Raw genomic sequence first — 27827 nt, forward strand, 5'->3', positions numbered from 1 at the left:
GGTGACCAACGTGATCTCTCGGTCTGTTTACCTTGAGCTCCTTGGCCCGTTCCAGCTGCTCCTCGTAGCACTTCATGGCATTGGTGTAGTTGGCAAGGGACATGTGGACGGCTCCCAGGTGGCCATGAGCCTTACACTCCCCCTTAATGTCTCCCATCTCTTGTCGGATCGTCAGCTCCTGAAGGGGGGGGGGAGGACCAACAGATGGGCACAAATTAGTTATAAGTATACATGTATTTTATCTGCAGCCATATATCTTCACCTATGTGTGGTATCCTACAGCCATATATCATCCTACACGTACATAATTTCATCTGTGTCTGGTGTCCTCCAAGTGTACACAGGTGGGAGTGACACCGTACAAGTATACAAACTCCCTTATGATCCCCAGCGACCTGCCTCACCTGGGTATGGTATCCTAGGGCCTTGTCGAAGCACTTGAGGAGCCTGTGGGCGAGGCCGAGGGCGCCGTAGGCAGAAGCTTCTAAAACCTTATCACGGGACTGCTTGGCCAGGACGAGCTGCTTCTGGTAGACCTTCACCGCCTCGTCATAGTTCTTCATCTTCATCAACACGTCCCCGATATTGCCCAGCGCCCGAAACTTACCCTGAAGGTGCTTCATCATGTGTGCCAGAGCTGTGGGAGAGAGAGGGAGACAATTAGAAATAGAAGGAGAGAGACAGAAAGAGAGAGATTGAAAGAGAGAGAGAGAGGTAAGGGGAGAAGTGCCTCAGTGATGTGGGGAGGGACAATCGTCATGTGCACCAGAACTGTGAGGAAAAGAGAGAGAACCAAAAAAGTCGAGACGATGGACGGGGGTTGAGGAGGAAGGAAAGGGAGAGAGAAGAGAGTTGGTTAAAGAGAAAGAAAGAGAAAACTATAAAAGAAGGGAAGGATCAAGATGGAGGAGCACACAGGAGTAAACCAGCGTGTAAGCAACAGGGAGAGAAATATAAAGGCCATGCACACATTTTTTAAGTGTGTGTGTGTGTGTGTGTGTGCCGTGCCTCACTGACTTGAACTGATCTTGTCACGGACTTGCTAATCTGTCGCTCTTAATCACATCAACCAGCCAGCACCAATGAAACCTTTCTACAGTCATTATCGTAATCCATCTCTGCTGCCCATTTTCTTCTGTTCTTGCAATTTTTGGTGGAGACTTGTGAGTAGATCCGTCTGTGGCCGGTAGTGGGAGGGATGGGGGGGAGTATACAAATGTGCTTGGGTGACCTCGACGTGTTGCGCAAGGCTGGAGGGGTTGTTGGTCGACCATCTGAAGGTGACCCACATCACTACTACCTGATGTGGCCCCGTATCACCACACACACACACACACACACACACACACACACACACACACACACACACACACACCTACACACACACACGCACACGCACACACACACACTTGAGTCTGTATGTAGGAAGCACGTGTACACCTGTTTTAGCTCTACCTGAGAACGATTATATTTGTCACCCTTCCAGTCCTTTACAGAGAGACTCACGGCGCACAACACTGGCCAGCTGAACATTAATGTACCCGTGATTATTATGCTGGCCAGTGAGTATTACGAGTATTATTATGCTGGCCAGTGAGTATTACGAGTATTATTATGCTGGCCAGTGAGTATTACGAGTATTATTATGAGTATTATGTGATGCTATTGAGACAGGCAGCGGCCAGGCTTGTTATACTGGATCTCTCTCTCTCTCTCTCTCTCTCTCAAGTGTTTAGTGAGAGTGTTAGCGAGTGAGAGGCAACGTGTGGACAGGTAAGCTGAGTGAGTGGGTGGCTGGGGGTGGCTAGGTGGCTGGTGGGTGGCTGGGTGGCCTGTGAGGGTGGGTGTCTAGGGGGTGGTTAGGTGGAAGGCTGGTGGATGGTTAGATGGCTGGATGGTTGGGTGGGTGGGTGAGTGATGGCTGGCGGGTGTCCTATGTGGCTGGGTGGTTAGGTGGGTGGCAACACGTGGAAAATGGAGCAGCATCACACAAAAGCAGAATCGCCAGAATTAAATGAACCTGTTAGGGAGTATAAGGAATGAAGGAAGGAAGTGAAGGAATGGGGTGAGTGAGGGAGGGAGAGGGAGAAGAAAATGATAGAAGGTGAGAGAAGAGAGCTGAGGAGGGAGGAAGGAGTGGGGAGGAAATGTGGGAGGAGTGGAAACAGAGGAATGAGGGGAGGGAAGGAGGGAGGAGTGAGTGAGTGAAGGAAGGAGAGGCAGAAGAAATGAGGGATGGTGTGTAGAAGTGAGGGAGGGGGAGGGGGAGGGAGAGGGAGGGAGGTGTAGAAGTGAGGGAGGGGGGAGGGTAGAGGGAGGAAGGTGTGTAGAAGTGAGGGAGGGGAGGGAGAGGGAGGGAGGGTGTGTATGGGAGTGAGGGGAGAGAGGGGAGGGAGGGTATGGTATGAGAACAGGTGAGGAAATACACGAAGCTAAGGCTGAGATAAAGAAGCAGGAAGGAAGGTGAAGAGATAAAGAGAGATTAAGAGAAGGAAGATGGAGAGATAGAGAGAGATGGAGAGAAGGAAGATGAAGAAATAGAGAGATAACATTACGAGAAAGAATATAAAAAGAGACAAATTAAAAGAAAACTGGAACAGAGGGAAAAGAGAAATATATCTTATGAAAAGAGAAAAAAAGGTGGAGAGATTGAATGTATTTTAAGAGAGAGAGAGAGAGAGAGAGAGAGAGAGAGAGAGAGAGAGAGAGAGACAGACAGACAGACAGACAGACAGACAGACAGACAGACAGACAGATAGACCCATAATGAAAATAAATAAGATGAATGAGGAGGTGTGAGGGTGGTGACGCGAGGCATTGTGTGAGGCAGCAGACAGGTGAGGCAGACAGGTGGGTAAATAAATGAGGCTAACGCAGAGATGGGCAGAGATGCATTATGATGAGGGAAGATGGTGAAATATATAAGATGGAGAGGGCAGGGAGGAGAGGGCAGGGTGGAGAGGGCAGGGAGGAGAGGGCAGGGAGGAGAGAGCACGGAGGAAAGGGCAGGGAGGAGAGGGCAGGGAGTGAGAGAGCACGGAAAGGGCAGGGAGGAGAGGGCAGGGTGGAGAGGGCACGGTGGAGAGGGAAAGGAAGAGAGGATAGGGAGAATAGAGGGTAGGGAGACGAGAGGGAAGAAGGGAAGGGAGTAGAGAAAAAGAAGGCAGACGGATGAGAGATAAATTGACAGAAAGAGACAAGAGACAGGTGGAAAGACAGAGATAAACAAGAGACAAAGTGAGAGACGGAGAGAGACAAGGGACAGATGGAGAGACAGAGAGACACAAGACACAGAGAGACACAAGACACAGAGAGAGACAAGGGACAGATGGAGAGACAGAGAGACACAAGACACAGAGAGACACAAGACACAGAGAGACACAAGACACAGAGAGACACAAGGGACAGATGGAGAGACAGAGAGAGACAATGGACAGGGGGAGAGATAGAGAGAGACAAGAGACAGAGAGAGACAAGGGACAGGTGGAGAGACAGAGAGACAAGAGGCAGTTGGAGAGACAGAGGGAGAGACAATGGACAGGGGGAGAGACAACAACGAGACAGTGAGAGACAGAGGGGTAAGTGCCCTTGGTGAGCGTGGTGGTGGGTCGTCCAGGTCTAGGTTAGGGTGAGCCAGGATGTATTCAAGATACCCTCGACAGCTTCCAGATGACAGAGGATAGTGCCAGCCCTGGGCATAGTGGTGGTTGTTGCCCTGATGGTGGTTGGAGGTTATTGCCCTGATGGTAGTTGGTGGTTGTTGCCCTGATGGTGGTTGGTGGTTGTTGCCCTGATGGTGGTTGGAGGTTATTGCCCTGATGGTGGTTGGAGGTTATTGCCCTGATGGTGGTTGGTGGTTGTTGCCCTGATGGTGGTTGGTGGTTGTTGCCCTGATGGTGGTTGGAGGTTATTGCCCTGATGGTGGTTGCGGTTGCTGCCCGGATAGTGGGTGGTGGTTGTTGCCCTGATGGTGGTTGGTGGCTGTTGCCCTGATGGTGGTTGGAGGTTATTGCCCTGATGGTTATTGTCTGATGGTGGTTGGTGGTTGTTGCCCTGATGGTGGTTGGAGTTGCCCTGATGGTGGTTGGAGGTTATTGCCCTGATGGTGGTTGGTGGTTGTTGCCCTGATGGTGGTTGGAGTTGTTGCCCTGATGGTGGTTGGAGGTTATTGCCCTGATGGTGGTTGGTGGTTGCTGCCCTGATGGTGGTTGTGGTTGGCTGCTCTGATGGTGGTTGGAGGTTATTGCCCGGATGGTGGTTGGTGGTTGTTGCCCTGATGGTGGTTGGAGGTTATTGCCCTGATGGTGGTTGGAGGTTATTGCCCTGATGGTGGTTGGTAGTTGTTGCCCTGATGGTGGTTGGAGGTTGTTGCCCGGATGGTGGTTGGTGGTTGTTGCCCGGATAGTGGGTGGTGGTTGTTGCTCTGATGGTGAGTGTTAATTGTTGGTTTTTACCGCGCTGGTAGTTGTGGTTGTTGTCCTGATGTTGGTTGTGGTTTTTGCCTCGCTGGCAGTGATAGTAGTTGGTGTGGTTGTTGTGGTAGAAGATACACTATGTATGGTTGGTGATATGAGGGATAATGGTTGGTATGGTAGAATACATTGTTGGTGTGGTCAACGGTGTGGAGGTGGTGTTTGAAGGTGTGGTCAATGGTAAGGTTGTGAGTGAGTATGAAAGACATTGGTTAGTGTGGTAGAAGTGGTTGATGACGCCAGCGGTTGACAGTGATAAATAAAAAGGTCTCGGGTGAGGATAATGTGACTGGCTGTGGTAGAGGATGATGGCAGTGTGGTGGGTGTGGTAGAGGCTGTTGATAGCGTGGTGGGTGTGGTAGAGGATGTTGACAGTGTGGTGGCTAACTGTGGCAGAGGAAATTATCATCCTCACGTGTATTAGTTAGTGTATGGGCAGCCTCCTCCTCCTCCTCCTCCTCCTATTCATCATCATTATCGTCATCGTCATCAATTTCCTCTTTCACATTGCATATTTCTCTTTATTATTATCACACCTTATTTTTTCCTCTCTTCCTATTCGCAAGAAGAGTGTGAGCAGTGTTGTGGAGGGAGGGAGGAAGGGAGAAGGAAGGTAGGAGGTAGGAGAGCGGAAAGGAGGAAGAGAGGTGGGAGGGAGAAGGGAGGAAGGGAGGTAGGGGGGAAGAAAGGAGGAAGAAGGGAGAAGGGAGGAAAGGAGGAAGCGAGGTAGGAGGGAGAAGGGGTCATCGGCACGCGGGGGTGACAACAGATGACAGATAACAGAGTGTGGTGAAGCTCTGGCTGATATTTATGAGGTGCGTCTGAGTGTTTATACGACGACACACGTAAGGGAACGACTGCCGGGGAGGAGGAGGAGGAGAAGAAGAAGGATAAAGAGAAGAAGAAGATGGAGGGTAAAAAGGGGGAGGGAGTGGGGAAAGGAGGGAGGTAGAGGAAGATAGACACAGAAAATATACGATTAGAGAGAGAGAGAGAGAGAGAGAGAGAGAGAGAGAGAGAGAGAGAGAGAGAGACTATCACACACCTACGATGCCCCCCTGTGTATCTCTGAATTTACCTGTTCTATAAGACTCAGGGAAAGGCTGTTAGGCTAATATTAGGTTTATAATTATCCTCCTTGAGTCTGAAACCGCATTTATACTCACCTTATTACAACTGGATGGACTAGAGAAATGAGATGGTACGTTTTAGCAAGTTACTCCTTCAAGCTCTGTATACACTTGTTCAAAATACCTCCCACCTTCATGCTCTCTAATACTCGCTAAATGAGATCAGTTTGCGTCCTCAGTGAAACGATTGAATTTATGGACTCAGCTGGAATATACAGGTTGATATACTTACCGAGGAAGTACTTCTGACACTCAAGGGCGGTCTCTGAGTTGCCAAGGGCGAGGTGTGCCAGACCCAGGTTACAGTAGGCTCGACCCATCGACTTGCGGTCCTGAAGATCCTTAGCCAGCGCCAGGTCCTGGTCGTAGTATCTGATGGCTTCCTGCAAGACCAAACACACACGTACAGTCACAGCAACTTGGGGTTTATGTGTGGGAATTTAGTGATCTATCGGTGCTGTTATTTAAGCTGGTTATGTGGTCACCTACAGGCGATACTCTCCTCCCTAACATGCCTACAACTACTGTAACCTTCACTTCAATAGTTACATTATGAGGTGGAACCAAATTTTAAGATTAATTAATCATATCACAAGAGGTCTAGATATTAAATTAGTGATATAACAGAATACATTAGAGTTTATGGAAGTTATATCACTGAGAGATGTTTTTTTAAGTGAGGAAGTTAAATTATATATACTCCGAGAATAACTTTTAATGAACACCACAATGCTGTTAGTTTAACAAATTCAAATACGTCATACTGGTCTTGTTAATCTACACTAAATTGTGAGGTGGTATTTGATGACCCAGTAACTGAGAACACAACCATACTCACCTTGAAGTTGCCGAGGCAGTAGTGGGCGTAGCCAAGGAAGTGGCAGGCCCTGGCCTCGCCCTCAGTGTCATGGAGCTCCTGGGAGAGCATGAGGTACTGCTCGTAGTAGGGCACTGCCTGGGCAAACTCCCCTCTGGAGGAGTGACAGTTACCCAGGTTAAGGAGAGCACAGGCCTCCCCAGCAGTATCTTTGAGCTCCCTGGCGATGTTGAGGTGGGAGTGGTAGTGGAGGAGAGCCATCTCGTGCATCCCCAGCGCTTGGTACGCCACCGCCAGGTTACCGTGGGTTGAGGCCTCGCTCATACGATCGTTCACTTCTTTGCTGATGGTCAGCTCCTGTTTGTGGTACTTGATGGCTTGTTCGTAGTAGCCCATGGCAGAGTACGCGTTGCCGATGTTACCGTACGCCCTGCCCATCCCCGCGCGATCTTGAAGTAGTCTGGCGATGTTGAGGTGCGCCTGGTGAAGCTTGAGGGCCGCGTCGTGGTGGCCCATGAGCTGGTAGACGATGCCCAGGTTGGAACAAGCGCGACCCTCTGCTACCTTATCCTTAGTACTGAGGGCCATATCCAGCTGCTTCTCGTGCCACCGCTGCGCCTGGCCGTAGTCACTCATACAGCGAGCTGCGTGACCCAGCCCGGCGTACGCCCTCGCCTCAATTGTACGGTCACGTAAGTCCTGAGCGATCCTCAACACGTGGTTGTGGAAGGCGATGGCCTGGTCAAAGTTGCGCTTGTAGTGGTGACTGGAGCCTAAGTTACTGTAAGCCCGCGCCTCCTCCACTTTGTTGTTGAGGTGCTTGGCGATGCGTAGGTGTTCCATGTGGCAGTCGACGGCGCTGTCGAAGTCACCCATGGCCAGGTAGACGGCGCCCACGTTGCCAATCTCTCGCGCCTCCTGCAGCTTGTCACCCATTTGTTTCACCAGCTGAACACATTGCTTGTGAGACGCCAAGGCGTTAGGGTAGTCACCGATGGCTGTGTACACATGACCTGCCGACACAAGAAAACCGTCACAACTCTGGAACTCACAAATAACATGGAAAACATCAGATGGTCTCACGAAGCTTGAACCAAGACTAACATCAAGCACCAACCATTGGACCTTCAAAATCGTGGCACCACAGGTTCATTATTGCTTCAATTAGTGGTCAGGGTGTATACACAATGGTGTGGCCAGAAGTACAATCAGTATGATACAGCTACAGTGTAACGAGGTGACGCAGCAAATATCATAAGTGTTGCAAAGATAAAATGGCCAGTGTTTTGGCCAGAGTGAGTGCAAACTTGCGTGACGCATGTAGCGTAGTCAAGGTGTGACAGGAGTGTGGCCAAGGTATGGCAGGAGTGTAGCCATGTGATGGTGGCGGGGGGAGGTCAGGCGGCGAGTGTTTGAACCATAATAAAATGTGAGGTGGAGTGAGTTGTCCGCCGCCATGACCAATAATCAGGAGCATCTAGTGGTTACTGTGCCGCCCACACGCCCACACCCCTGCCCCCTACCCCGTGCCCACACCCAGACCTCGTGCTCACACCCCTGCCCCCTACCTCGTGCTCACATCCCTGCCCTCTACCCCATGCCCACACGCCCACACCTCCTGCCCCCTACTCCTTGCTCACACCTACTGCCCACTACCCTCTGGCCCACACCCCTGCCCCGTACCCCACGCCCACACCTCCTGCCCACCTACCCCTTGCTCACACCTCCTGCCCACTACCCCTTGGCCCTACCCCGTGCCCACCCTGCTACCCCACGCACACTACCCCTGCCCCCCTACCCCCTGCTCACACCTACTGCCCACTACCCCGTACCCACATTTCCTACCCCCTTACCCCTGCCTACACCTCCTTCTCCCTTCCCTTACCCACACCGCCTAACCTTACCCACACCTCCTGCCCCTACTCCTACCCACGCCTACACCCCCTCGGTCCCCGGTAAATGGCTCCTCCCTCGTTCACATCTGGTGGTGGTGGTGGTAGTGATGGTGGAGGTGGTGGTGGTAGTGATGGTGGAGGTGGTGATGGTGGTTGTTGTTGTAGTGTTTATTGTTAGTGGTTGTGTTGGTTTTGGTGGTGATTGTGATTGTGATTATTATTTTGATGATAGTTGTTGTAGTTGTAGTAGTGAGGATGGTTCTACAAGTAAATTGGTAGATGTTGTTGTTATGATCGTGGTTGTTGTGGTGGTGATTAGTTTTGGTAGTTTGGATCACTCTCTAATTATTAGCTTTGTTATAATATCTGTTGTAGTGATTGTTGTTGTGGTGTTAGCTGCGACGCTAGCTTAGCTTTGGTTGTGGCAGCTGTTGTGGGTGTCGTTGTGTTTCAGGGTTTTGGTGAAAGCTGTGACGGCGGTGACTGTAATACTGAAAGCTGTTTTTAGTTGTCATTAGGAGGCAAGCAGCTACAATAATAATAGTAGTAGTAGTAGTAGTAGTAGTAGTAGTCACTGAATGCCGCATAGATCTGCGGCTCAACTAACCCAACACAATTAGGATAGCTACTTATGTATTAGGATATTTAATATTAAGGTAATAAAATGGTGGCGAAGGTATGGCTATTGGGGGAGGCTGGAGGCCATTTTGAAAAAAGAAAAGAAAAAAGAAAGTAGTTGTTGTTGTTGTTATTGTAGTTGTTGTTGTAGTTGTTGTAGTTGAAGTGATGGTGGTAGTAGTGATTGTGATAGTGGTGGTAAAAGCGGTGGTAGTGGTAGTAGTGGTAATAGTAGTAGTAAGTCCTTCCTCATTGTGAAACCAGAACATTATGAACGGGCAATGGAGGAGTTCGGTCAAAATAACAAGGGATGGCCAAAGACACCTAGGCACAGTAATCGGCACGATGGACTTCAAGACCGAGTATGTAACGGAAAAGGTGAATGAGTGGGTTAGGGAAATCCAAGCTCTGTCTGAGATTGCTAACACAGAGCCACATGCGGCTTTAGTGGCATGGAGTCAAGCATCACTGGAACTACCTGATGCGCACTATCCCTGATATCGGGCCCCTCCTCCACCCTCTGGAAGAAGCTATCAGCGTCAATTTCATTCCCAAATTAGTGAAACACCCTCACTTAACCCCAGCAGAAAGATCACTCCTTGCACTACCACCGAGACTGGGAGGAATGGGATTGACCAATCCAGAGGAGATTGCGGCCACCGAACATCAAAACTCAGTTAAGCTTACGGCAGCCCTCACGGACCACATAATAGCTCAGAACGCAATAGGGGAGGTGGATACCAGTGAAGTAAACAAGATTCGAAGGTCCATTACGACAGAACGACAGCACGGCCAAGGTGATAAGTTGCAGCAACTGTTGCTGCAAGTACCAGAGAATTTGAAAAAAGTTGCTATAGCGCAGGAGGTGGGCGCCTCGAACTGGTTAACTACGTTACCGATAAGGGCAAATGGTTTCAGTCTCAATAAACAAGAATTTACAGATGCCAATGCTCTAAGGTATGGTAGGCCAGTAGAGGGTTTGCCCTCCCAATGCGTGTGTGGCTCTTCCTATGACGTCGATCACGCCATGGTGTGCAAGAAAGGGGGGCTTCATATGCATGAAGCATGATGAAGTAAGGGATCTCACAGCAAATATGTTGAAGGAAATATGCCGTGATGTCAGGGTAGAACCGACCCTCCTTCCATTGGACGGTGAGAATTTCCAACATAGGACTTCAAATACATCCAACGAAGCCTCTGTTGATGTCAGTGCTCGAGGATTCTGGACGAGGGGACAGCGAACCTTCTTTGACATCAGGATTTTTTATCCCATGGCCGCATGTCACCGTAACCTAGCTCTCGATGCTGCACACAGGAGGAACGAGAGCGACAAGATAAGGACATACGGGGAGAGAATTCAGAACGTTGATCAAGGCAGCTTCACTCCTCTAGTGTTCACAACCTCTGGTGGGATGAGACCAAGTGCAAGATGCTTCTATGCCAGACTCACGAAAGGTGCTATCCGAACAGAAGCAGCAGCCCAGAAGTTATGTTACAGCCTGGATGAGATGTCGACTGTCCTTCTCTCTCCTTAGGTCGGCTTTGCTCTGCCTCAGGGGAACGAGAGCATCGGCCCCAAAGCCAACAACAGTTGCAGATATTGACTATGTGGCAACAGTCAGTGAATGCCACATAGAACTGCAGCTCAACTAACTCAACACAGCTAGGATAGCTACTTATGTATTAGGATATTTAATTTTAAGGTAACAAAATGGCAGCGAAGGTATGACTATTAGGGGAGGATGGAGGCCATTCACGAATAAAAATTAAATAAATAAATAAATAGTAGTAGTAGTAGTAATAGTAATTATTTTAATAGTAATAGTGGTAGTGGTAGTGGTAGGAGCTGGTCTCTCAGGTGTGCGCGACAGGTAGAACATTAATGCCATTTGCTCGTTGACAGTATCGCGGGCAGCATCTCCGTTGATTTGCACTTCCACGAAAATCCAGTCATGCTCTAATGAATGACTCGGGAAGGTGGAAGGAGGAATAAGGCCTTTATTATTATTATTATTATTATTATTATTATTACTATTATTATTATTACTATTATTATTATTATTATTATTATTATTATTATTATTATTATCTTCTTTGTCTCTAGATTCATTATTTTAGTTCTGCCATCACCCTATAAGTCTGTCTGTTTTGGGACATTCTTCTTTTGATTCTGTTCTAAGTAACTGTTGACCCTGTACTTCTACCCCTTCTTCCTTTTTTACCCACTTTCCTTCTTAACTCTTCTCTCTCCCTTATTCTTTTCCTTCCTAGCCATCCCTTTTCTCCCCCCTCTTTCTCCTCAATCCTACTCTCTCCCCTCCTTCCTTCACTTCCCAACTTTCCTCTCTCCCCTCCCCCAATCCATCTCTTTCCCCTTCTTTGCTCTTCTATGTTCTTCCTTCTCTCTATTACCCTTCTCACCTTCTTCCTTCCTTCTTCTTTCCTTCCTTTCTCTATCCTCCTCTCCCCTTCCTCGTCTCATTCATCTCCCTCCCTCTCTCCCAAACGACCCTTCCTACAACCTTCTCTCTTCTCCTATCTTCATCATCGTTCTCTCATTCCTTCTCTTCTCTTCTTATTTTTTAACTCTCTCACTTTAGTTCCTTCTTTTTCCTTTCTCTTGAGGTGGACGAATAGATGATTGCTGTTGTTGTTGTTAGTTGCACGCACACACACACACACATACACACACACATCCCTAGCCCGAGAATTGCTGTTCGACATCACAACAGCATCCAGCCCATACGTGCACGAACTGATCGCTATAAGAACAGCCCAGTCCCAACCATTGTAAAAATTATCAATAACTTGTAATAAACCAGTGTATTCACTCCCAGTAAACACTACTCCTTGCACTGTCACTATGTTGAAATGAACTGTAGTTTGAGCTTTTCCCCATTTAGTTATTATATATCTTATTTGTATCACTTATGTTACTTGTATATATTATTTGTAATTCGAAACCCATTCCCCAAATATAACTGTATATTTTCAGCCTCTGGCTGCCAAGCTCTTTCAATAAACCGTTAATTATTATTATTATTATTATTACACACACACACACACACACACACACACACACACACACACACACACACACACACACGCACACGCACACACACAGGCTCCTGGTTGGCAACACTTTCACCCCCTCACAGAAAAGTCATCTCAACGCCATATTTTTTTCTCCTCTTCTTCTTCTTCTCAAGACTTAGTTGTGTCCGGCAAGAGTTTTATCTTCTGTAAATAGTTCCAGCAATGAGAGTTAATGACGGAGGGAGTTCTATTGTCCGCGACTTTTATACTCACAGATTGTCGCTTCTCGTTATTTTGAGGGGAGGGGGGGAAGGGGGCAGGAGGTAGAGGGTAGGGGGGGAAGGGGCAGGGGGTAGAGGGGCAGTGAGCAGGGGGAAAGGGGGGGGGTCGTTTCTTTTACGTTTCGCTAACAACTTTCTGTTTTTGTTCACTTACGACACAAATGTTAATGATATAATTTTTTTTTTAAACTCAGTCGTGAAATATTTTTAGGCATTTATAGTGTTGCCATCGTCTGTCTGTCTGTGTCTGTCTGTCTGGCTGTCTGTTCTGAATCATCACAGGTATACATGGATCTTGCTGTAATATTACTGTAAGAATTTGAATACTCTAATCTAATGCTCTGTCACTTTTTGAACCGGTTTATGTATTGGCTTTATGTTTAGTTCATTAAAAAGTTTTCGGTTAGGTTAGGTTAGGTTAGGTTAGGTTAGGTTAGGTTAGGTTAGGTTAGGTTAGGTTTGGTTAGGTTTGGTTAAGTTAGGTTATGTTATCCATTGCCTACCCTTTCAATTCATTATAAAGGGATTAACATTTGCAGTAATTTTTTGCAGTTTAGATCAGCCGGTACAAAAGAAATGTAGTAATCCCCACTATGTTCAGGCCCTTGAGCAGCGTGTAGCCTTGTGAGGGTGTCCAGGAGGTAGTGAGGATAAGAGGGAGAGGTATATGAGATAAATATGGGGAGACAGAAAGGAAGAAGAGGGAGAGGGAGGAACAAAAGTGCTTCGGAAGGAGGCGGGGGAGATGAAGGGGAGGGGGGGGGGGGCGAAGCATTACGAGGTGGGGATGAGAAGTAAGGGAGGTGTGAGGAAGGTGTGAGGAAGGTGTGAGGAAGGTGTGAGGGAGGTGTGAGGGGGGTGAGGGATACACTATTGGGCCATAATGAACCGTGAATGACTCGTGATCTGTGGTGGTGATACCTAAGCAAGACCACGCCCACCTCCTCTGTAAACACTGTCAACACCGAGGCAAGACCACGCCCACCTCCTCTGTAAACACTGTCAACACCGAGACAAGACCACGCCCACCTTCTCTGTAAATATTGACAATATACACCTTTGACTTTGAAAATACCCAACGTTCCTTTGGGTATGTTTGTAAACAGGCGATATCCTCATTTGTAAATAAAACACACACACACACACACACACAAACACACACACACTGAAATACCCAAATATGCTGACCTGCAACAAACACCCTCCTCCCCTCCCCTCCACCCACTGCCTTCACCTCATTCTCAATCCATATCTCCCTTCGTCCCTCCTCTCCCCTTTCTCTCTCTTCCCTCCTTCCCCAGGGAGAGGGAGGTAGGGAGGTCCGGTTAAGGAGAGGCAGAGATAGCCATCCTCTAGTCTAGGGAGCTGTGTCGCCGTTTTTACACGTCTGATCATTCCTTATCATCTCTCATCTCAACACACCTCATCATGTACAGTGTGTGTGTGTGCGTGTGTGTGTGTGTGTGTGTGTGTGGTTCCCACACCTAAGCCCAGAACAATAGACACAAGCGGTGTTTTTTACCAAGTATTGCCAAGGTATTGTCCCGCCTCTCCTCGTTTGCTGGTGAGGCGATAAGGTGTTTCTTCAACCCATTGTATCCACACCTTCGGCGTCTTCTAACATCCCAGTGCCACCTCCTCCACCCACCCATTGCTTCTACTTTGCCGCCCCTCCACCTACAGTACATCTAACTCACCTCGCCACCCACGCCACCCAATCCCCCACCCTCGACTTCTCCAACAATTCCAATTACATTGTTATCTATCTATCTAGCTGTGTGTGTGTGTGTGTGTGTGTAGAGGGACTGGAAACTAAGAAGTAACGGGTACTGATTCCAAGGTGTACAATAGGTAAGGTTACCACAGACGTAGGTTATACTGCACTGTGGGACCCAAGAACACTCACCAAAACAGAGCGATGGACACCTGTTTTATATATAAGTTAAGGAACATTATACCCAGAGACTTCCATCCGAGAGATTACCAAGGAGGAGAAATAAATATTGTGTATGTTCTCTTGATCTGGGTGTAGCAAAGTCCGTGTGGTGGGTAGGGAGGTGTGGATGGTGGTACAGGTGTGGGTGAATGTGTGGATGGTGGTACAGGTGCGGGTGAGCGTGATGCAATAGATCTGTGTAGAGGGAGAGTGATAGTCGGGGGCAGACAGGCGGCAGGGTGTCGTCCTCCCGGGCATTGTATGGATATGAGCACTGCTACCATCACCACTATCACCACTACCACCAATCACCACCACTACCATCACCACGGCCACCACTTGACAACCATGCGACCACTGCCACAACCACCACCACGACCACCACTAATGATATACCTGCAGCAGTAACATAAACACTACTACAACCACCACTACCAATTTCAGTTGCATTTACAGTAGCAATAACACAACAAGGTATAATAGCAGTAGCAGTAGGTTGAGCAAAACAGCAGCAAGGGCAGCAGCAGAAGCAAACAGCAGGAACACCAGTCAGTGGACCTATCGGAATACATCGTCCCCTTACTATCCCTAACAGCCAGCATCGCTCCTCCTGCCATGGCATCCCTGCTATTGTGTACAGCCACCACCTCATCCCCCTTCTTTCCACTCACCACCACTACTCTCCCACCATCCTCCCGCCACCACCACCACCACTACCTCCACCTCTCATATTCACACTTATAGCCACACCGCCTCAACTTCACGATCCTGCCTCCTTACCCCCCCCCCCCTACATCCACAGTCTTAATACATCCTTCCAAGTACCCTCATTCATCCTCGTATCTACACCTACACAAAGCTTCACTGTGTTACACCTTGTACCTTAAACATATCGGCACAGTCTCCAACACCTCAGCTTTATTTTCTCGACCTAACTCGCTATTTTGTGATGCATTGGCGACGAGACCAGGAGCTGAGATGAGGTGTTCCTTCCTTCATCCTGTAGTGCGGTGAGGTTGGTGTCCCCTTGTGGTAGTACTAGACAGGTGTAGTGGTGGTATACACACACACACACACACAGGGTCACAATATATATGAATGACCAGCATAAATAACTAACGGTACAGTCTTCTGTGTGTGTGTGTGTGTGTGTGTCCACCACTGTCACCACAGTACCGTACCATACCATACCATACCATACCATACCACCGCAACATCATCACCACCATCACCACCACTACCACCATCACATCACCACTACTACCACCATCACATCACCACCACCACCACAACCACCGCCACACCATCACCACCGCCACACCATCACCACCACCACCACCGCCACACCATCACCACCACCACACCATTACCACTGCCACACCATCACCACCACCACACCATCACCACCACCACACCATTACCACCGCAACACCATCACCACCACCACACCATCACCACCAAACCACCACTAACAGCAACAAACTCAACAGCGCCCACGGTCACACACAATGTACAAGTCTTCGATACACAAATGGCCTGCAATCTGTCACTCCATAAAGGGGGGAGGCTGGAGGCAGGCAGGCAGGGGGACGTGGGGGAGAAAGGTGTTCATAAAGGGGAAGGGGGAAAGGGGAATAGCTAAGGGGGTCATTGGCCCATTTCCTGGAACCTGGAGACTACTGTTGTGTACCACCAATTTGGGTCCCCCCCCCCTCTGACAAGTGAGGAAATTGAGTACTTGGTCATGAAATCTTTAGTGTACCACCAAAACCGTTTTATCAGAAATTATCATGAAGATAGATAGAAATTACCATTGCAATAAATATATTTGCCAACTAGACATACAGTAATCCTGACAGCTCTGTCCTCTTGTTCCACCTTAATACAACCCATGTTGTACTGCTTCCCTCCCTTATGTTTATCAACTCCACTGAAAATCATTTATATATTTATAATATAAACGTAAAAAATAAAAATAAAATAAAATAAATGAAATAAAATAAAGGTGTTTCAATTTCAATATCAATATCGTACACTGTAAAGCGAGACTAGAGTTACAGTCATCCCAGTGGTCGTGTGATGACCAACAGATGACCAAACTTTACGACATCCTGAGCTCAAGACCATCCTGGGGGTCCTAGAGGAGGGAGTGTGTAGGATACCGCCATGGCCAGGTTGACGCAGGATCTGTCATCTTCAGAGGAAGGCGGCGATCTATTGTTCTTCTCTGCCACCCCCTGACACCCTTACACCATAACCCCCCCTGACACCCTTACACCTTAACCCCCTCCCCCTGACACCCTTACACCATAACCCCCCCTGACACCCTTATACCTAACCCTCCTGACACCCTTATACCTAACCCTCCTGACACCCTTGCACCATAACCCCCCTCCCCTGACACTTACACCATAACCCTCCCCCCTGACACTTTTACACCATAACCCCTGACACCCTTACATCTTAACCTCCCCTGACACCCTACACCACAACCCTCCCCCTGACACCCTTACACCATAACCCTCCCTGACACTTACACCATAACCCTCCTGACACCCTTACACCATAACCCTCCCCTGACACCCTTACACCATAACCCTCCTGACACCCTTACACCATAACCCCCTCCCCTGACACCACCTTACACCATAACCCTCCCCCTGACACCTTACACCATAACCTCCTCTGACACTTACACCATAACCCTCCCCCTGACACCTTACACCATAACCCCTCCTGACACCCCTTACATCTTAACCCTCCCCTGACACCTTACACCATAACCCCTCTCCCTGACACCCCTTACACCATAACCCTCCTGACACCCTTACACCATAACCCCCCTGACACTCCTTACACCATAACCCTCCCCCCTGACACCCTTACACCATAACCCCCTGACACCCTTACACCTTAACCCCTCCCTGACACCCTTACACCTAACCCTCCCCTGACACCCTTGCACCTTAACCCCTCCCCTGACACTTACACCATAACCCTCCCCCCCCTGACACCCTACCTTAACCCTCCACACCACCCATAACCCTCCCCCTGACACCCCTTACACCATAACCTCCCCTGACACCTCCTGGCCCATCAATTGCTCAGTACTCAGCACCCGCCTACGTGCCAGGGAGAAGTGTGTGTACATCAACCAACTATATGTGTACAGTATGTATGTATGTATGTGTAAATGTGTTCATGAATACATCCATCGTATGTTTACATGCTTGAGTGCATACACTGAGTGTTGCGTGCATACATGAGTGTGTCCACATACATGAGCGTGTACATACATGAGTGTGTAAACATACATGAGTGTGTAAACATACATGAGCGTGTACACAACCATGAGCGCGTACACTTATAGGAGTGCATACACATTTCTGAGTGTATACACATATAAGAGTGTGTACACAACCACGAGTGTGTACTAACCATGAGTGTGTACACATACATGAGTGTGTACACATACCCACACCAGGGTCAGGCAGCATCACCAGTATAATGTTAAAAATGTTACAATGGAGAACCTGAAGCCATTATCACCCAGCCATCATCATCATATCGCGTTGTATAACCTCTACGAGACTGCTCACCCTCCTCCTCCTTCCCTCCTCTCATCTCCTCCCCCTTCACCCCTTCGTGTCCTTCCATTCTCTCCTCCTCTCCCATCCACCTCCTCCTTTTCCCTCCCACCATTCCTTCTTCTTTCTTCCTCCTCTCCTCTCCCATCCCTCCTTAGTGCCCCCTCCACTCATCTTCACCTTTCCTTCAACCCCCATGATAGTGTCCTATCTGACTACCTCTCCCCACTACAACCACTATTGTCACTGGTCATGCTGTTGGTGGTAGACAAGAGGAAGGGGGTAAGGGAGGGGGTGGAATTTAGCTGGTCGGAGGGTAGGGGGTAGGCTGGGTGGAGGGTAGGGAGGCAGGCTGGGTGGAGGTAGGGTGGGTAGGTCGGAGAGAGGGGAGGGTAGGCTGGGTGGAGGTAGGGTGGTAGGGCTGAGGGTGGGGATGGGCAGGCTGGGTGTGGAGGGTAGGGTGGGTAGGTCGTAGGGTAAAGGGGTAGGCTGGAGGGTAGGGGTGGGCAGGCCAGAGGGGTAGGGTGGACAGGCTGGGTGGAGGGTAAGGTGGGTAGGCTGGGTGGAGGGTAGGGTAGCAGGCTGGGTGGAGGGCAGGGGTGGGTAGGCTCGGATGATAAGAGGCCATAACGGTGGGCAGGCCAGTAGGAGCAGCAGGATGGGCAGACGGCCAAGGTGATGGCAGGAAGAGATTGGATGGCAGACGGGATATGAAGTGATGGAGGGCAGGCTGTGATGGTAGGCAGGGATGAGGTGGTATGAGGTTGGCGGAAAGGATGCAGGCCGGGAGCAGGGATGGATGGTACGGGGGTGGGAAGGCAGGATAGAGGGTAAGAGTGAGTGCTGGTGGTAGGGGTGGGCAGGCTGGTGGAGAGGGAGTGATGGCATGAGGCTAGGGGTGGGCAGGAGGTGAGGTTGGGTTATAGGGGTGGGAAAAGGAGTTAGACCAGGGTGTGCAGGCTGGGTGTTGGTGTAAGTTATCTCCTCCCTGTTTCTCAGTGTATCACAGTGGGTGTCTCGCTAACCCATTACCACCGCCCACTCACCTACCACCGCCCACCACTGCCACCCACACACCCACCACTGTCACCCACTAACCCACCACTATTCATTACCACCACCCACGTACCCCCACACCAACTGCCGTCACCCACACACCCACCACTGCCCACAGACGCCACCCACACGCCCACCATTACCCAATACCGCCACCACACACCCACTACTGCTAACTGCCGCCACCCACGCCCCCACCATTACCCAATACCGCCACCCACACACCCACTACTGCTAACTGCCGCACCACACGCCCCCACCATTACCCAATACCGCCACCCACACACCCACTACTGCTAACTACCACACCACACACCCACCACTGCCATCTACCGCCACCCATACATTCACCACCGCCCACCACTGCCACCCACTCATCAACCACCTGTTTCCTACACACTTTCACTGCCTACCACTGCCACCCAACCACCCATTACTACTACCCACTGATACCTACAACTACCACCCACTACCACCCATCGATTTCTCCCACCTACCACCACCACCATCTACCACCATCACCACTACCACTCACCCATCTTACCACACCCTCCCCCACCCACCCACTTCCTTCTACCCACCACCCACCCACCAACATACCCCCCCCCCCGCCCACTCTGGTACGCCCCCACAACAACATAGACTTTTCATTTAATCCATTGTGGGTATTTTTCCTTGGCAACACACAGAGAGATGCAATGTGTCCTGAGCTCCCACACGAGATTAGTAGCATTACATTGACCACTCCAGCCTCTCTACCACCACACATCCCGGGTCTTATAACGATGTTTAGGTAAGATGTTTATTTTGATATATATAAGAGGAACTGTTTATCTTTTTTTATATATAAACATGGATGCTGGAATTCGAATCTTTGAGTGTTTTGTTTGTGTGTGTGTGTGTGTGTGTGTGTGTGTGTGTGTGTGTGTGTGTGTGTGTGTGTGTAATAATAATAATAATATACTCTCTTCATAATTATTACAAGAAATAATCGTAAAATAAGGAGTACCGGTATGACATGTTATTATTGTTATTATTATTAGTATCATTAATATTTATTCTGATTTTCAATACGCTCTTAATTTTCTTTACGGCTACAGGTGTCATTAATCTTCTTTAACTCGTATTTACCTTACCTGGATCTCCCACCACAGGTATCGCATGACAGCACAACGGTATTAAGGGGTACAAAATCCCAGGAAATCATAATAATAATAATAATAATGATAATGATAATAATAGTAAGATTATTATTATTATTATCATTATTATTATTATTATTATTATTATTATTATTATTATTATTATTATTATTATTATTATTACTATTCCTTATCACTATCATTACTATTATTACTAGTAGTGTGTATTAGTATTAAACAAAATAAAACAAAATCTTGAAAAACCTGAGAAAAAGAAAACAAAAGAAAAAAAAATCTTGACAGCACTCAACCCCCTCCCTCGTGACGTCACTTAATTGGGGAAATTGTCTAAGCGTCAGAGAGTTGAGAGACGCGCGTGTGTGTTGCCTGAACCTTCCTGAGTCAAGCTTAACGCTGGTATTGGTGAGGTGAGGTGTATTGAGTGGTGCTTGTGTTGGGGAGCGGGGGAGAGGGGGAGGGTAAAATGATGGGGAGGAGCGCTGGAGGAAGGAGGGAGGATAGGAAGGAGGGGGTGATAAAAGGGATGGATAGTAGGGGGAAGGAGGGGGTAGGAGGGATGGTAGGAGAAAGGAAAGAGGGTAAGAGGAATGAAATTGGAAAGGATGGTAGGATAGGAGAAAGAGACAGAGAGAAGGAGGGACTTTGGATAGATGGAAGGGAGGGTAAGATGAGGGTAGATAGGGCAGAGTAGCAGGAGGGAGAGCACAAAGGGAGAAAGGAGGAAGGGAGGGTAGAATGACAGAAAGGAGAGAAGGAAGGAGGACAGGATAGCATGGTAGGAGGAAAGAGGGAAGATAAAAGGAAGGAGGAAGGGAGAGAGAATGGAGAGTGAAGGAGGGAGGAGGGAGGGAGGGAGGGAGGGTAGGCTGGTAGTAGTGAGGGGAGGGAAGGAGGGTAGAAAAGCAGGAAGGCAGGAGGGAGGGAGATTAGAATGGCAGAAAGGAAGGAGGGAGGGTAGGATGGCAGAAGGGAGGGAGGGTAGGATGGCAGAAGGGAGGGAGGGTAGGGTGGCAGAAGGGAGGGAGGGTAGGGTGGCAGAAGGGAGGGAGGGTAGGGTGGCAGGAGGGAGGGAAGGAGGTTTTGATGAGGGTTTGTATTGTTGAGGTCCTCAGCTGCCAAGCAGGACATGCAAGTTGGGTTAGTAATCTCTCTCTCTCTCTCTCTCTCTCTCTCTCTCTCTCTCTCTCTCTTTGTTCTTCACTTTTGTTATCCTCGTATCTGTCTTGTCTTCTCCTCCGTCCTCCTTCTCTTCTTCGTTCATTAATTCTCTTTCAATATCTCTAATATGCTTCATCATCCGTTATTACTACGCACGTCATATATTTGTTCTTCCTCTTGTGATTCTCTTTCCTTCTAAATATAATTATTCTTCTGTTCTATGTCTCTCTTTTTGTCTTTATTATCTGCATCTTCATCACAATACAAGTGTCTTCTCTCCCTCCCTCCCTCCCACCCTCCTTCCATTCTTCCTTCCCACATCTCCATCAATCCTCTCTTGTCTATTTCCCCTTCCACTTCATTCTCCTGTCTGTTTTATTCATCAGTATCCTCTTATTGTGTATTCTCTTTATGGTATTCATTTATCAAGCACTCTCTTATTCCAGTAAGTCACGACTCTATTGTCCGGTGAAAACAGTTCCATTAGTCCTTATATTATTGATTATTGTTATTTTGTATTTTTTTTGTGAGTCTGAAATAGTCATTAAGTGTTGGGTCACAGTTGTGTGTGTGTGTCTGATGAGCGTGGGTTGAAGCATGTACCTGTATTGGTAGTGTATGTACGTATGAATGTATATATGTATGTATGTATGTATGTATGTATGTATGTATGTATGTATGTATGTAGCGTAATATATATTTGGACATACTGGCAGGTGTATATAAGCACTTTAGAGGTAATTAGCCACTTAACAGGTAAAAAGAAAGTACTGGCCGGTCAGTAGACACACTGGTAATACCATCAAGACTGACATATTCACTGGCAGTGATCAAGGTAATTAAGTACTGTCCAGTAAACAGAGGTACTGGCACATAAATGTACTGTAGGTCTTGCCGTCTAGGAGCTTGGAGGTACAGCACCTGGTATAAGATGCCACAAGCTAGTCGACACAGGCACAGGTAAGTGGACGACAGAGCCATGCAAGAGCTGTTGTTGAGTAAACAATACATAGAGACTAAAGAGGCAACATCCATGTGGTGGAGGTACAGTGCTATACAGTACATACTATGATGCTAGTCCCCGGCCAGGTACACAGACACGTCAGCAGGAGAACACAGACACTAACAGGGTAATTAGACTCAGATGAGGTGATAGTGACTTACCTAGGCTGGTGAGGGCGGAGGCAGCGGCCTGTGTGTCTTTACACTTCATGGCTAACACCAGCTGGTAGCGGTGTGAGGTGAGGGCTTCCTTGTAGTTGCCTTTACTGAAGTAGGCGCTGCCCAGGTTACCGTGAGCCCGACACTCTCCAGCGATGTCCCCCAACGACTTGGCTACTGCCAGGTCCTGCTGCATGTATGACACCGCCTGTGTAGGAAGGAAGAAGTCCCCAGTGTTAGATGAAAGGTGACTATTAATAAATTTCAGAAAAGTTCATATTCTAAAATGAAGTGACATTTGATAAAGGTTGCCTGGAAAAGTACTAATTGTCAGGTTACAGGTTGTTGTAAGTGTGTATTTCCGGGTTACGAAACTAACTCTTAACTACTGTGGGGGAAGAGTTTGACGTCCATGTGGTAAGATTATATTACAGGAGGGAAGCTGTGACCACCATCAGGCCTCCCACAGCCTGGCCAGGAACGTAATAGAGTATTTACGTACAGGTTGTGATGGGGACAGGCAGATCCTTTCTCACAAAGATCTAAGGATTATACTCTGTCCTTTCTGCTTGAGGGAGTGTGTACTGTGTTCATAAGCGGTGGTCAGGTGTGTGTTGGTTCAGGTAGATGTTCCGGGAGCTGAGAGGACACATACAGAGGCTTTGTCTGGTGAGCTTTAATGCACTTATCATTTGGAGAGGTTTACAGCAAGGTCTCTTTGGTGAAATGATTCATAAGTTCGTCTGATAAGCTTGCGTCAGATGGCTCGTGTGGTGAAGCTTAAATATATATCCAGTTTGTCCACAGCTTAGGACCGTACCGAGGAAATGAAAAAAAAAATCACTGCAAGCTTTGACAATGAACCTCACCTGGCGTTCTCTTGCAGCAACATGTTTATGGAAGCTACCTCAGGCCATGATCTGCGCCAGGCAAGCGTTTCCTTATCTTCTGCTTATAGTGGCACTGTCTTAAGGTACGAGCATTAGCATTCTCGCCCTTCTTCCATGAGACGTAGGATATCAAAGTTATATGTCCGCCATCTACCTGCTGTGTACCGTGTTGCTCAAAACCTTCACCTGTGTAGCGGGGGACTGAGGACTCTCACCTGTGTAGCAGGGGACTGTGTTCCGCCTGGGTGAGGACGCATCATCCACACAACAATACGCCTGTCGACTCTTGCCAGGCAGCGGCGGTGGCGGCGGTTATGTTAGATTGCCAAGTTTTTGTGGCGAGAGAGGCAACCAACCTCTGTGTGTGTGTGTGTGTGTGTGTGTCCTAAGTAGCTCTGATGTTTGGAGTCTTTAAGATGTTTCTTGTCAGACCTTCTGAAACTTTTTAATACCTACAACTCAACAGCTCTACTTAACAACCTTTTGAAGCTCTTTTTTTAGTCTCTCCTTTTTGTTGTGCCTTTACAAACCTTCTTCACATCTTCACCTAAATTATTCTACAAGGCGAACACTTACGAACCTTGTGAAGCATCTCTTTGTGTATCTTAAATTGTTACGAGTGTGAGGAGACTCTCGACGACTTTTTTTTAGTAAATGTGCCTCAGTTAGAGTAACAAATGATACCAAACCTTTATTTATCCTTCTATTTAACTTAAGTGGCTTTAACCCAGAATTAAACGCCTAGTTAATGAAGGTTAGAGCCGCAGATTGGTCCTGTAGGGAGTTTATTTACAGCTGACCTTGCATCAAGCACTACAGTACGTACACAGTTAGGAGCACCAGTGACCTTGTATAGATATATGCACCAAGAAGCCACTGACTTTATCAATCAATCAATATGGATGTCCTAAAAAAGAACTCTACTGACCCATAAGAGGGAAGGGACGGTCCAGTATCTTAGAGTTAAGAGCTGAGTAATGGTCACACATATATAATATAATACTGACCTTATCCAGGGAGTTGAGCGCCCAGTAAGCCGAAGAGAGCGCCGAGAAGACTGAGCCCCTGAGCTTGAGGGAACAGGTGCCGATCTTCAGGGCTGACTCGAGGACTACCACCGCGGCGGTGTAGTGACCAGCGGCCAACAGCTCCTGACCGATGACAGAGATGATGACGAAGGGGCTTTTGTCCAGGCGCATCGTCTGTAGCTGATGGTAGGTCGGCTCCAGGGTCGCTGTAGGGGGAGGAGTAGTAGTCAGATTGGGTCAGAACAGGTCACCTTGTGTTAGACTGGGTCATAGCAGGTCACCTCGTGTTAGAATGGGTCATAACAAGTCACCTCGTGTAAGTTTGAGATCAACAACATGGGTGTTTGTGTTTGAGAACATCTATTTGTTTTGTACATTACGCTTTAAGTCATTCTACTTTATTGGCCCACGTAACCACTGTATATAATAAGTTGTTACAAACGTAACAGCTCGGGACCTGATCCTTTGAGTCGTGAAGTATCATAGGAACCCCAGCAGCCTGTAGCGTGTGAGCACTCCAGAGAAGATTTTGATTAAAACACACTATCTACACCTGCTGACACACACACCAGCTGACACACACACACACACACACACTATCTACACCTGCTGAGACACACACACACACGCACTATCTACACCTGCTGACACACACACACACTATCTACACCTGCTGACAAAAGGACGTATAAAATAGATGAATTAAACTGCTAGATGAAATTTATACACACTAAAGTATACTAATGCCTCATCGTATCTTAATGGGACATGATCTTACGCTTATACTGTACTCACAACGTTACGCAGGAGTGAGCCCGGAAACATACATATTCATTCCACATATCATACTACAATGCACTAGATAATTACTAAGGATAGTAGGAACGAATCTTTTTTTTTTATGTGACATTTCCGTATTAAGATGATGGGTTATGATAAGCAGAGAGAAAAATAATAATTTCATTTACAAATTTTCGTGAAGAGCCGTTAAAACCGTTATGACCGTTGGAACCGTTTTTTTATTAATTTGAATAACTGATTAACTCGTTTGTTATGTGATTTTATTATTTGTGTTTTTACCGATGTTTTATTGTTAAGGGCGTTTATTGATGTTATGTATTATTATTATTTTTTTATTATTATCATTATTATTGTTTTTTTAGTTATATACTGTATTTATTTGAGTTTTTACACCCAAGAGGTATCTCAATTGTATCCTGTATCCCAACTGTATCCTAATTATTTAAACTGTAACCAGACACAGAAATAAGTGATATAAAATAAAGTAAACTGAGATCAAATATAGATAAATTCATGCCACAGGAGAGAGAGAGAGAGAGAGAGAGAGCGAGAGAGAGAGAGAGAGAGAGAGAGAGAGAGAGGATATATACCAAGGTAGGGTGGTAGATCGATTCCAATACGGAGTTAGAAATAAAGATAGGTGTAAAAGAAGAGAGATACCATGATAGATAAAAAGAGAGAGACATGTATTAGGATAGAGATAAAGAAAGAGATACCAAAATACAGATAGAGACAGACAGGTACCAAGACAGAGATAAAGAAGTAGAGAAAGATATCAAGATAGAGATAGAGAGATAGAGAGAACTACCATCAAACATCTCCAACACTCTACCACCCTCACCAGACTACACCATTTAGTATGCAAGTGTAGTACACATAAATTCTACCCAATTGTTTAATAAAAAAGGAGAGAGAGAGAGAGAGAGAGAGAGAGAGAGAGAGAGAGAGAGAGAGAAAGAGAGAGAGAGAGAGAGAAACACTATTGTAAGCTGGGATCGTTTAGTATGAGAGGGTGGTAGAAATAAATTACTATTGGAACATTAACAAACAAATACTAATTATGAATGCTAGAGCGAACACGGAACGCTGCTTGGGTTCCTTCATGGGTTGGTTGGCTCGTGTCTCTGGGGGTCTTGGGTTCCTTCATGGGTTGGTTGGTTGGCTCGTGTCTCTGGGGGTCTTGGGTTCCTTCATGGGTTGGTTGGTTGGCTCGTGTCTCTGGGGGTCTTGGGTTCCTTCATGGGTTGGTTGGTTGGCTCGTGTCTCTGGGGGTCTTGGGTTCCTTCGTGGGTTGGTTGGTTGGCTCGTGTCTCTGGGGGTCTTGGGTTCCTTCATGGGTTGGTTGGTTGGCTCGTGTCTCTGGGGGTCTTGGGTTCCTTCATGGGTTGGTTGGTTGGCTCTGTGTCTCTGGGGGTGGTTCCTTCAAGGGTTGGTTGGTTGGCTCGTGTCTCTGGGGGTCTCCTTCATGGGTTGGTTGGTTGGCCTGTGTCTCTGGGGGTCTTGGGTTCCTTCATGGTTGATTGGTTGACTTGTGTCTCTGGGGGTCTGGGTCCTTCATGGGTTGGTTGGTTGGCTGTGTCTCTGGGGTCTTGGGTTCCTTCATGGGTTGGTTGGTTGGCTCGTGTCTCTGGGGGTCTTGGGTTCCTTCATGGGTTGGTTGGTTGGCTCTGTGTCTCTGGGGGTCTTGGGTTCCTTCATGGGTTGGTTGGTTGGCTCGTGTCTCTGGGGTCTTGGGTTCCTTCATGGGTTGGTTGGTTGACTTGTGTCTCTGGGGTCTTGGTTCCTTCATGGGTTGGTTGGTTGACTTGTGTCTCTGGGGGTCTTGGGTTCCTTCATGGGTTCTTGTGTCTCTCTGGGGCTGGTTGGTTGCTCGTGTCTCTGGGGGTCTTGGGTTCCTTCATGGGTTGGTTGGTTGGTTGGTCCATATTACTTATACTATTGAAGGTGGTTGAGTCCTGACCAAAACTTATCACCTCATCGTTGGGGTGTGTGTGTGTGTGTGTGTGTGTGTGTGTGTGTGTGTTGGTGGGTGTACTGTATATACCAATAAAATATGATGATTTATTTACATTATTATTAATATTTTTGTAAGATCATCCCTCGTCAGTCAATCACTCCTGCACATCTCCTTGGCTGGTGTTGAGAAGGTACAATTATAAACCTCAGTACGGTTCTTCAGATGCTGTGTTTATGGACTGTTGTATGTGGCTATGAAACACCTGTGCTATATATACAGTACATACTTATTAAGGTCCCACTGTAGGAGATGATGAAATACAGAATAACTACAGAAATACAAGAACACGGTATATTTCGATCATAGCCTAAGGTCCTCTTCGACAACGTGTTATGATCCCCTACAGTGTGATGTTATGATTTATGTAGGATTATGTTATTTCTTCAGTTATTTATTAAGGTGTTTTATTCTTGTGTCAGGTAAACAAATAAAGTGAAAATTCCCATTGTAGAAAAACAACGATAATTTGATAAATAAACATACAGCCTCTCTCTCTCTCTCTCTCTACGTGGCACCACCGAGACAGGCGCCTCCAGCAGACTATGGAAGGTGAGGCGTAAACCGTAGTGCATTACAGTCGTCCAGGAGGGAAGACTAAGTACACAGCAATACCGGGAGTCTGAGAGCTTCCTTTGACCTTCTACTGTATATGACATTTGCACCTCACCTTCTACTTGACCTTTCTCTTGACCATCTAGATTGACCTTCCACTTGACCTTTTACTCATTCTCCCACAGTGGCTCATAACCTTGAAAACGTATTATTATTATTATCATTATTA

The 27827-nt window shown here is 47.5% G+C and overlaps 1 protein-coding gene across 1 annotated transcript in view; it reads right to left on the reverse strand.

Annotated features, from left to right (window-relative positions):
* LOC121877971 (tetratricopeptide repeat protein 28-like) overlaps nucleotides 1–27827 on the reverse strand; it is a 64041-nt gene that overhangs the window by 12618 nt on the left and 23596 nt on the right. Inside the window, exons 5-10 of the mRNA XM_042383933.1 lie at nucleotides 24208–24434; nucleotides 22314–22518; nucleotides 6441–7432; nucleotides 5835–5985; nucleotides 405–637; nucleotides 32–178 (exon numbers count right to left, since the gene is read on the reverse strand). Coding sequence (XP_042239867.1) covers nucleotides 32–178; nucleotides 405–637; nucleotides 5835–5985; nucleotides 6441–7432; nucleotides 22314–22518; nucleotides 24208–24434 — 1955 coding nt within the window. The remainder of the gene's footprint in view (nucleotides 1–31; nucleotides 179–404; nucleotides 638–5834; nucleotides 5986–6440; nucleotides 7433–22313; nucleotides 22519–24207; nucleotides 24435–27827) is intronic.

This window comes from Homarus americanus, unplaced genomic scaffold (genome assembly GCF_018991925.1).
Source record: "Homarus americanus isolate GMGI-L3 unplaced genomic scaffold, GMGI_Hamer_2.0 scaffold13464, whole genome shotgun sequence".
NCBI lineage: Eukaryota > Metazoa > Arthropoda > Malacostraca > Decapoda > Nephropidae > Homarus > Homarus americanus.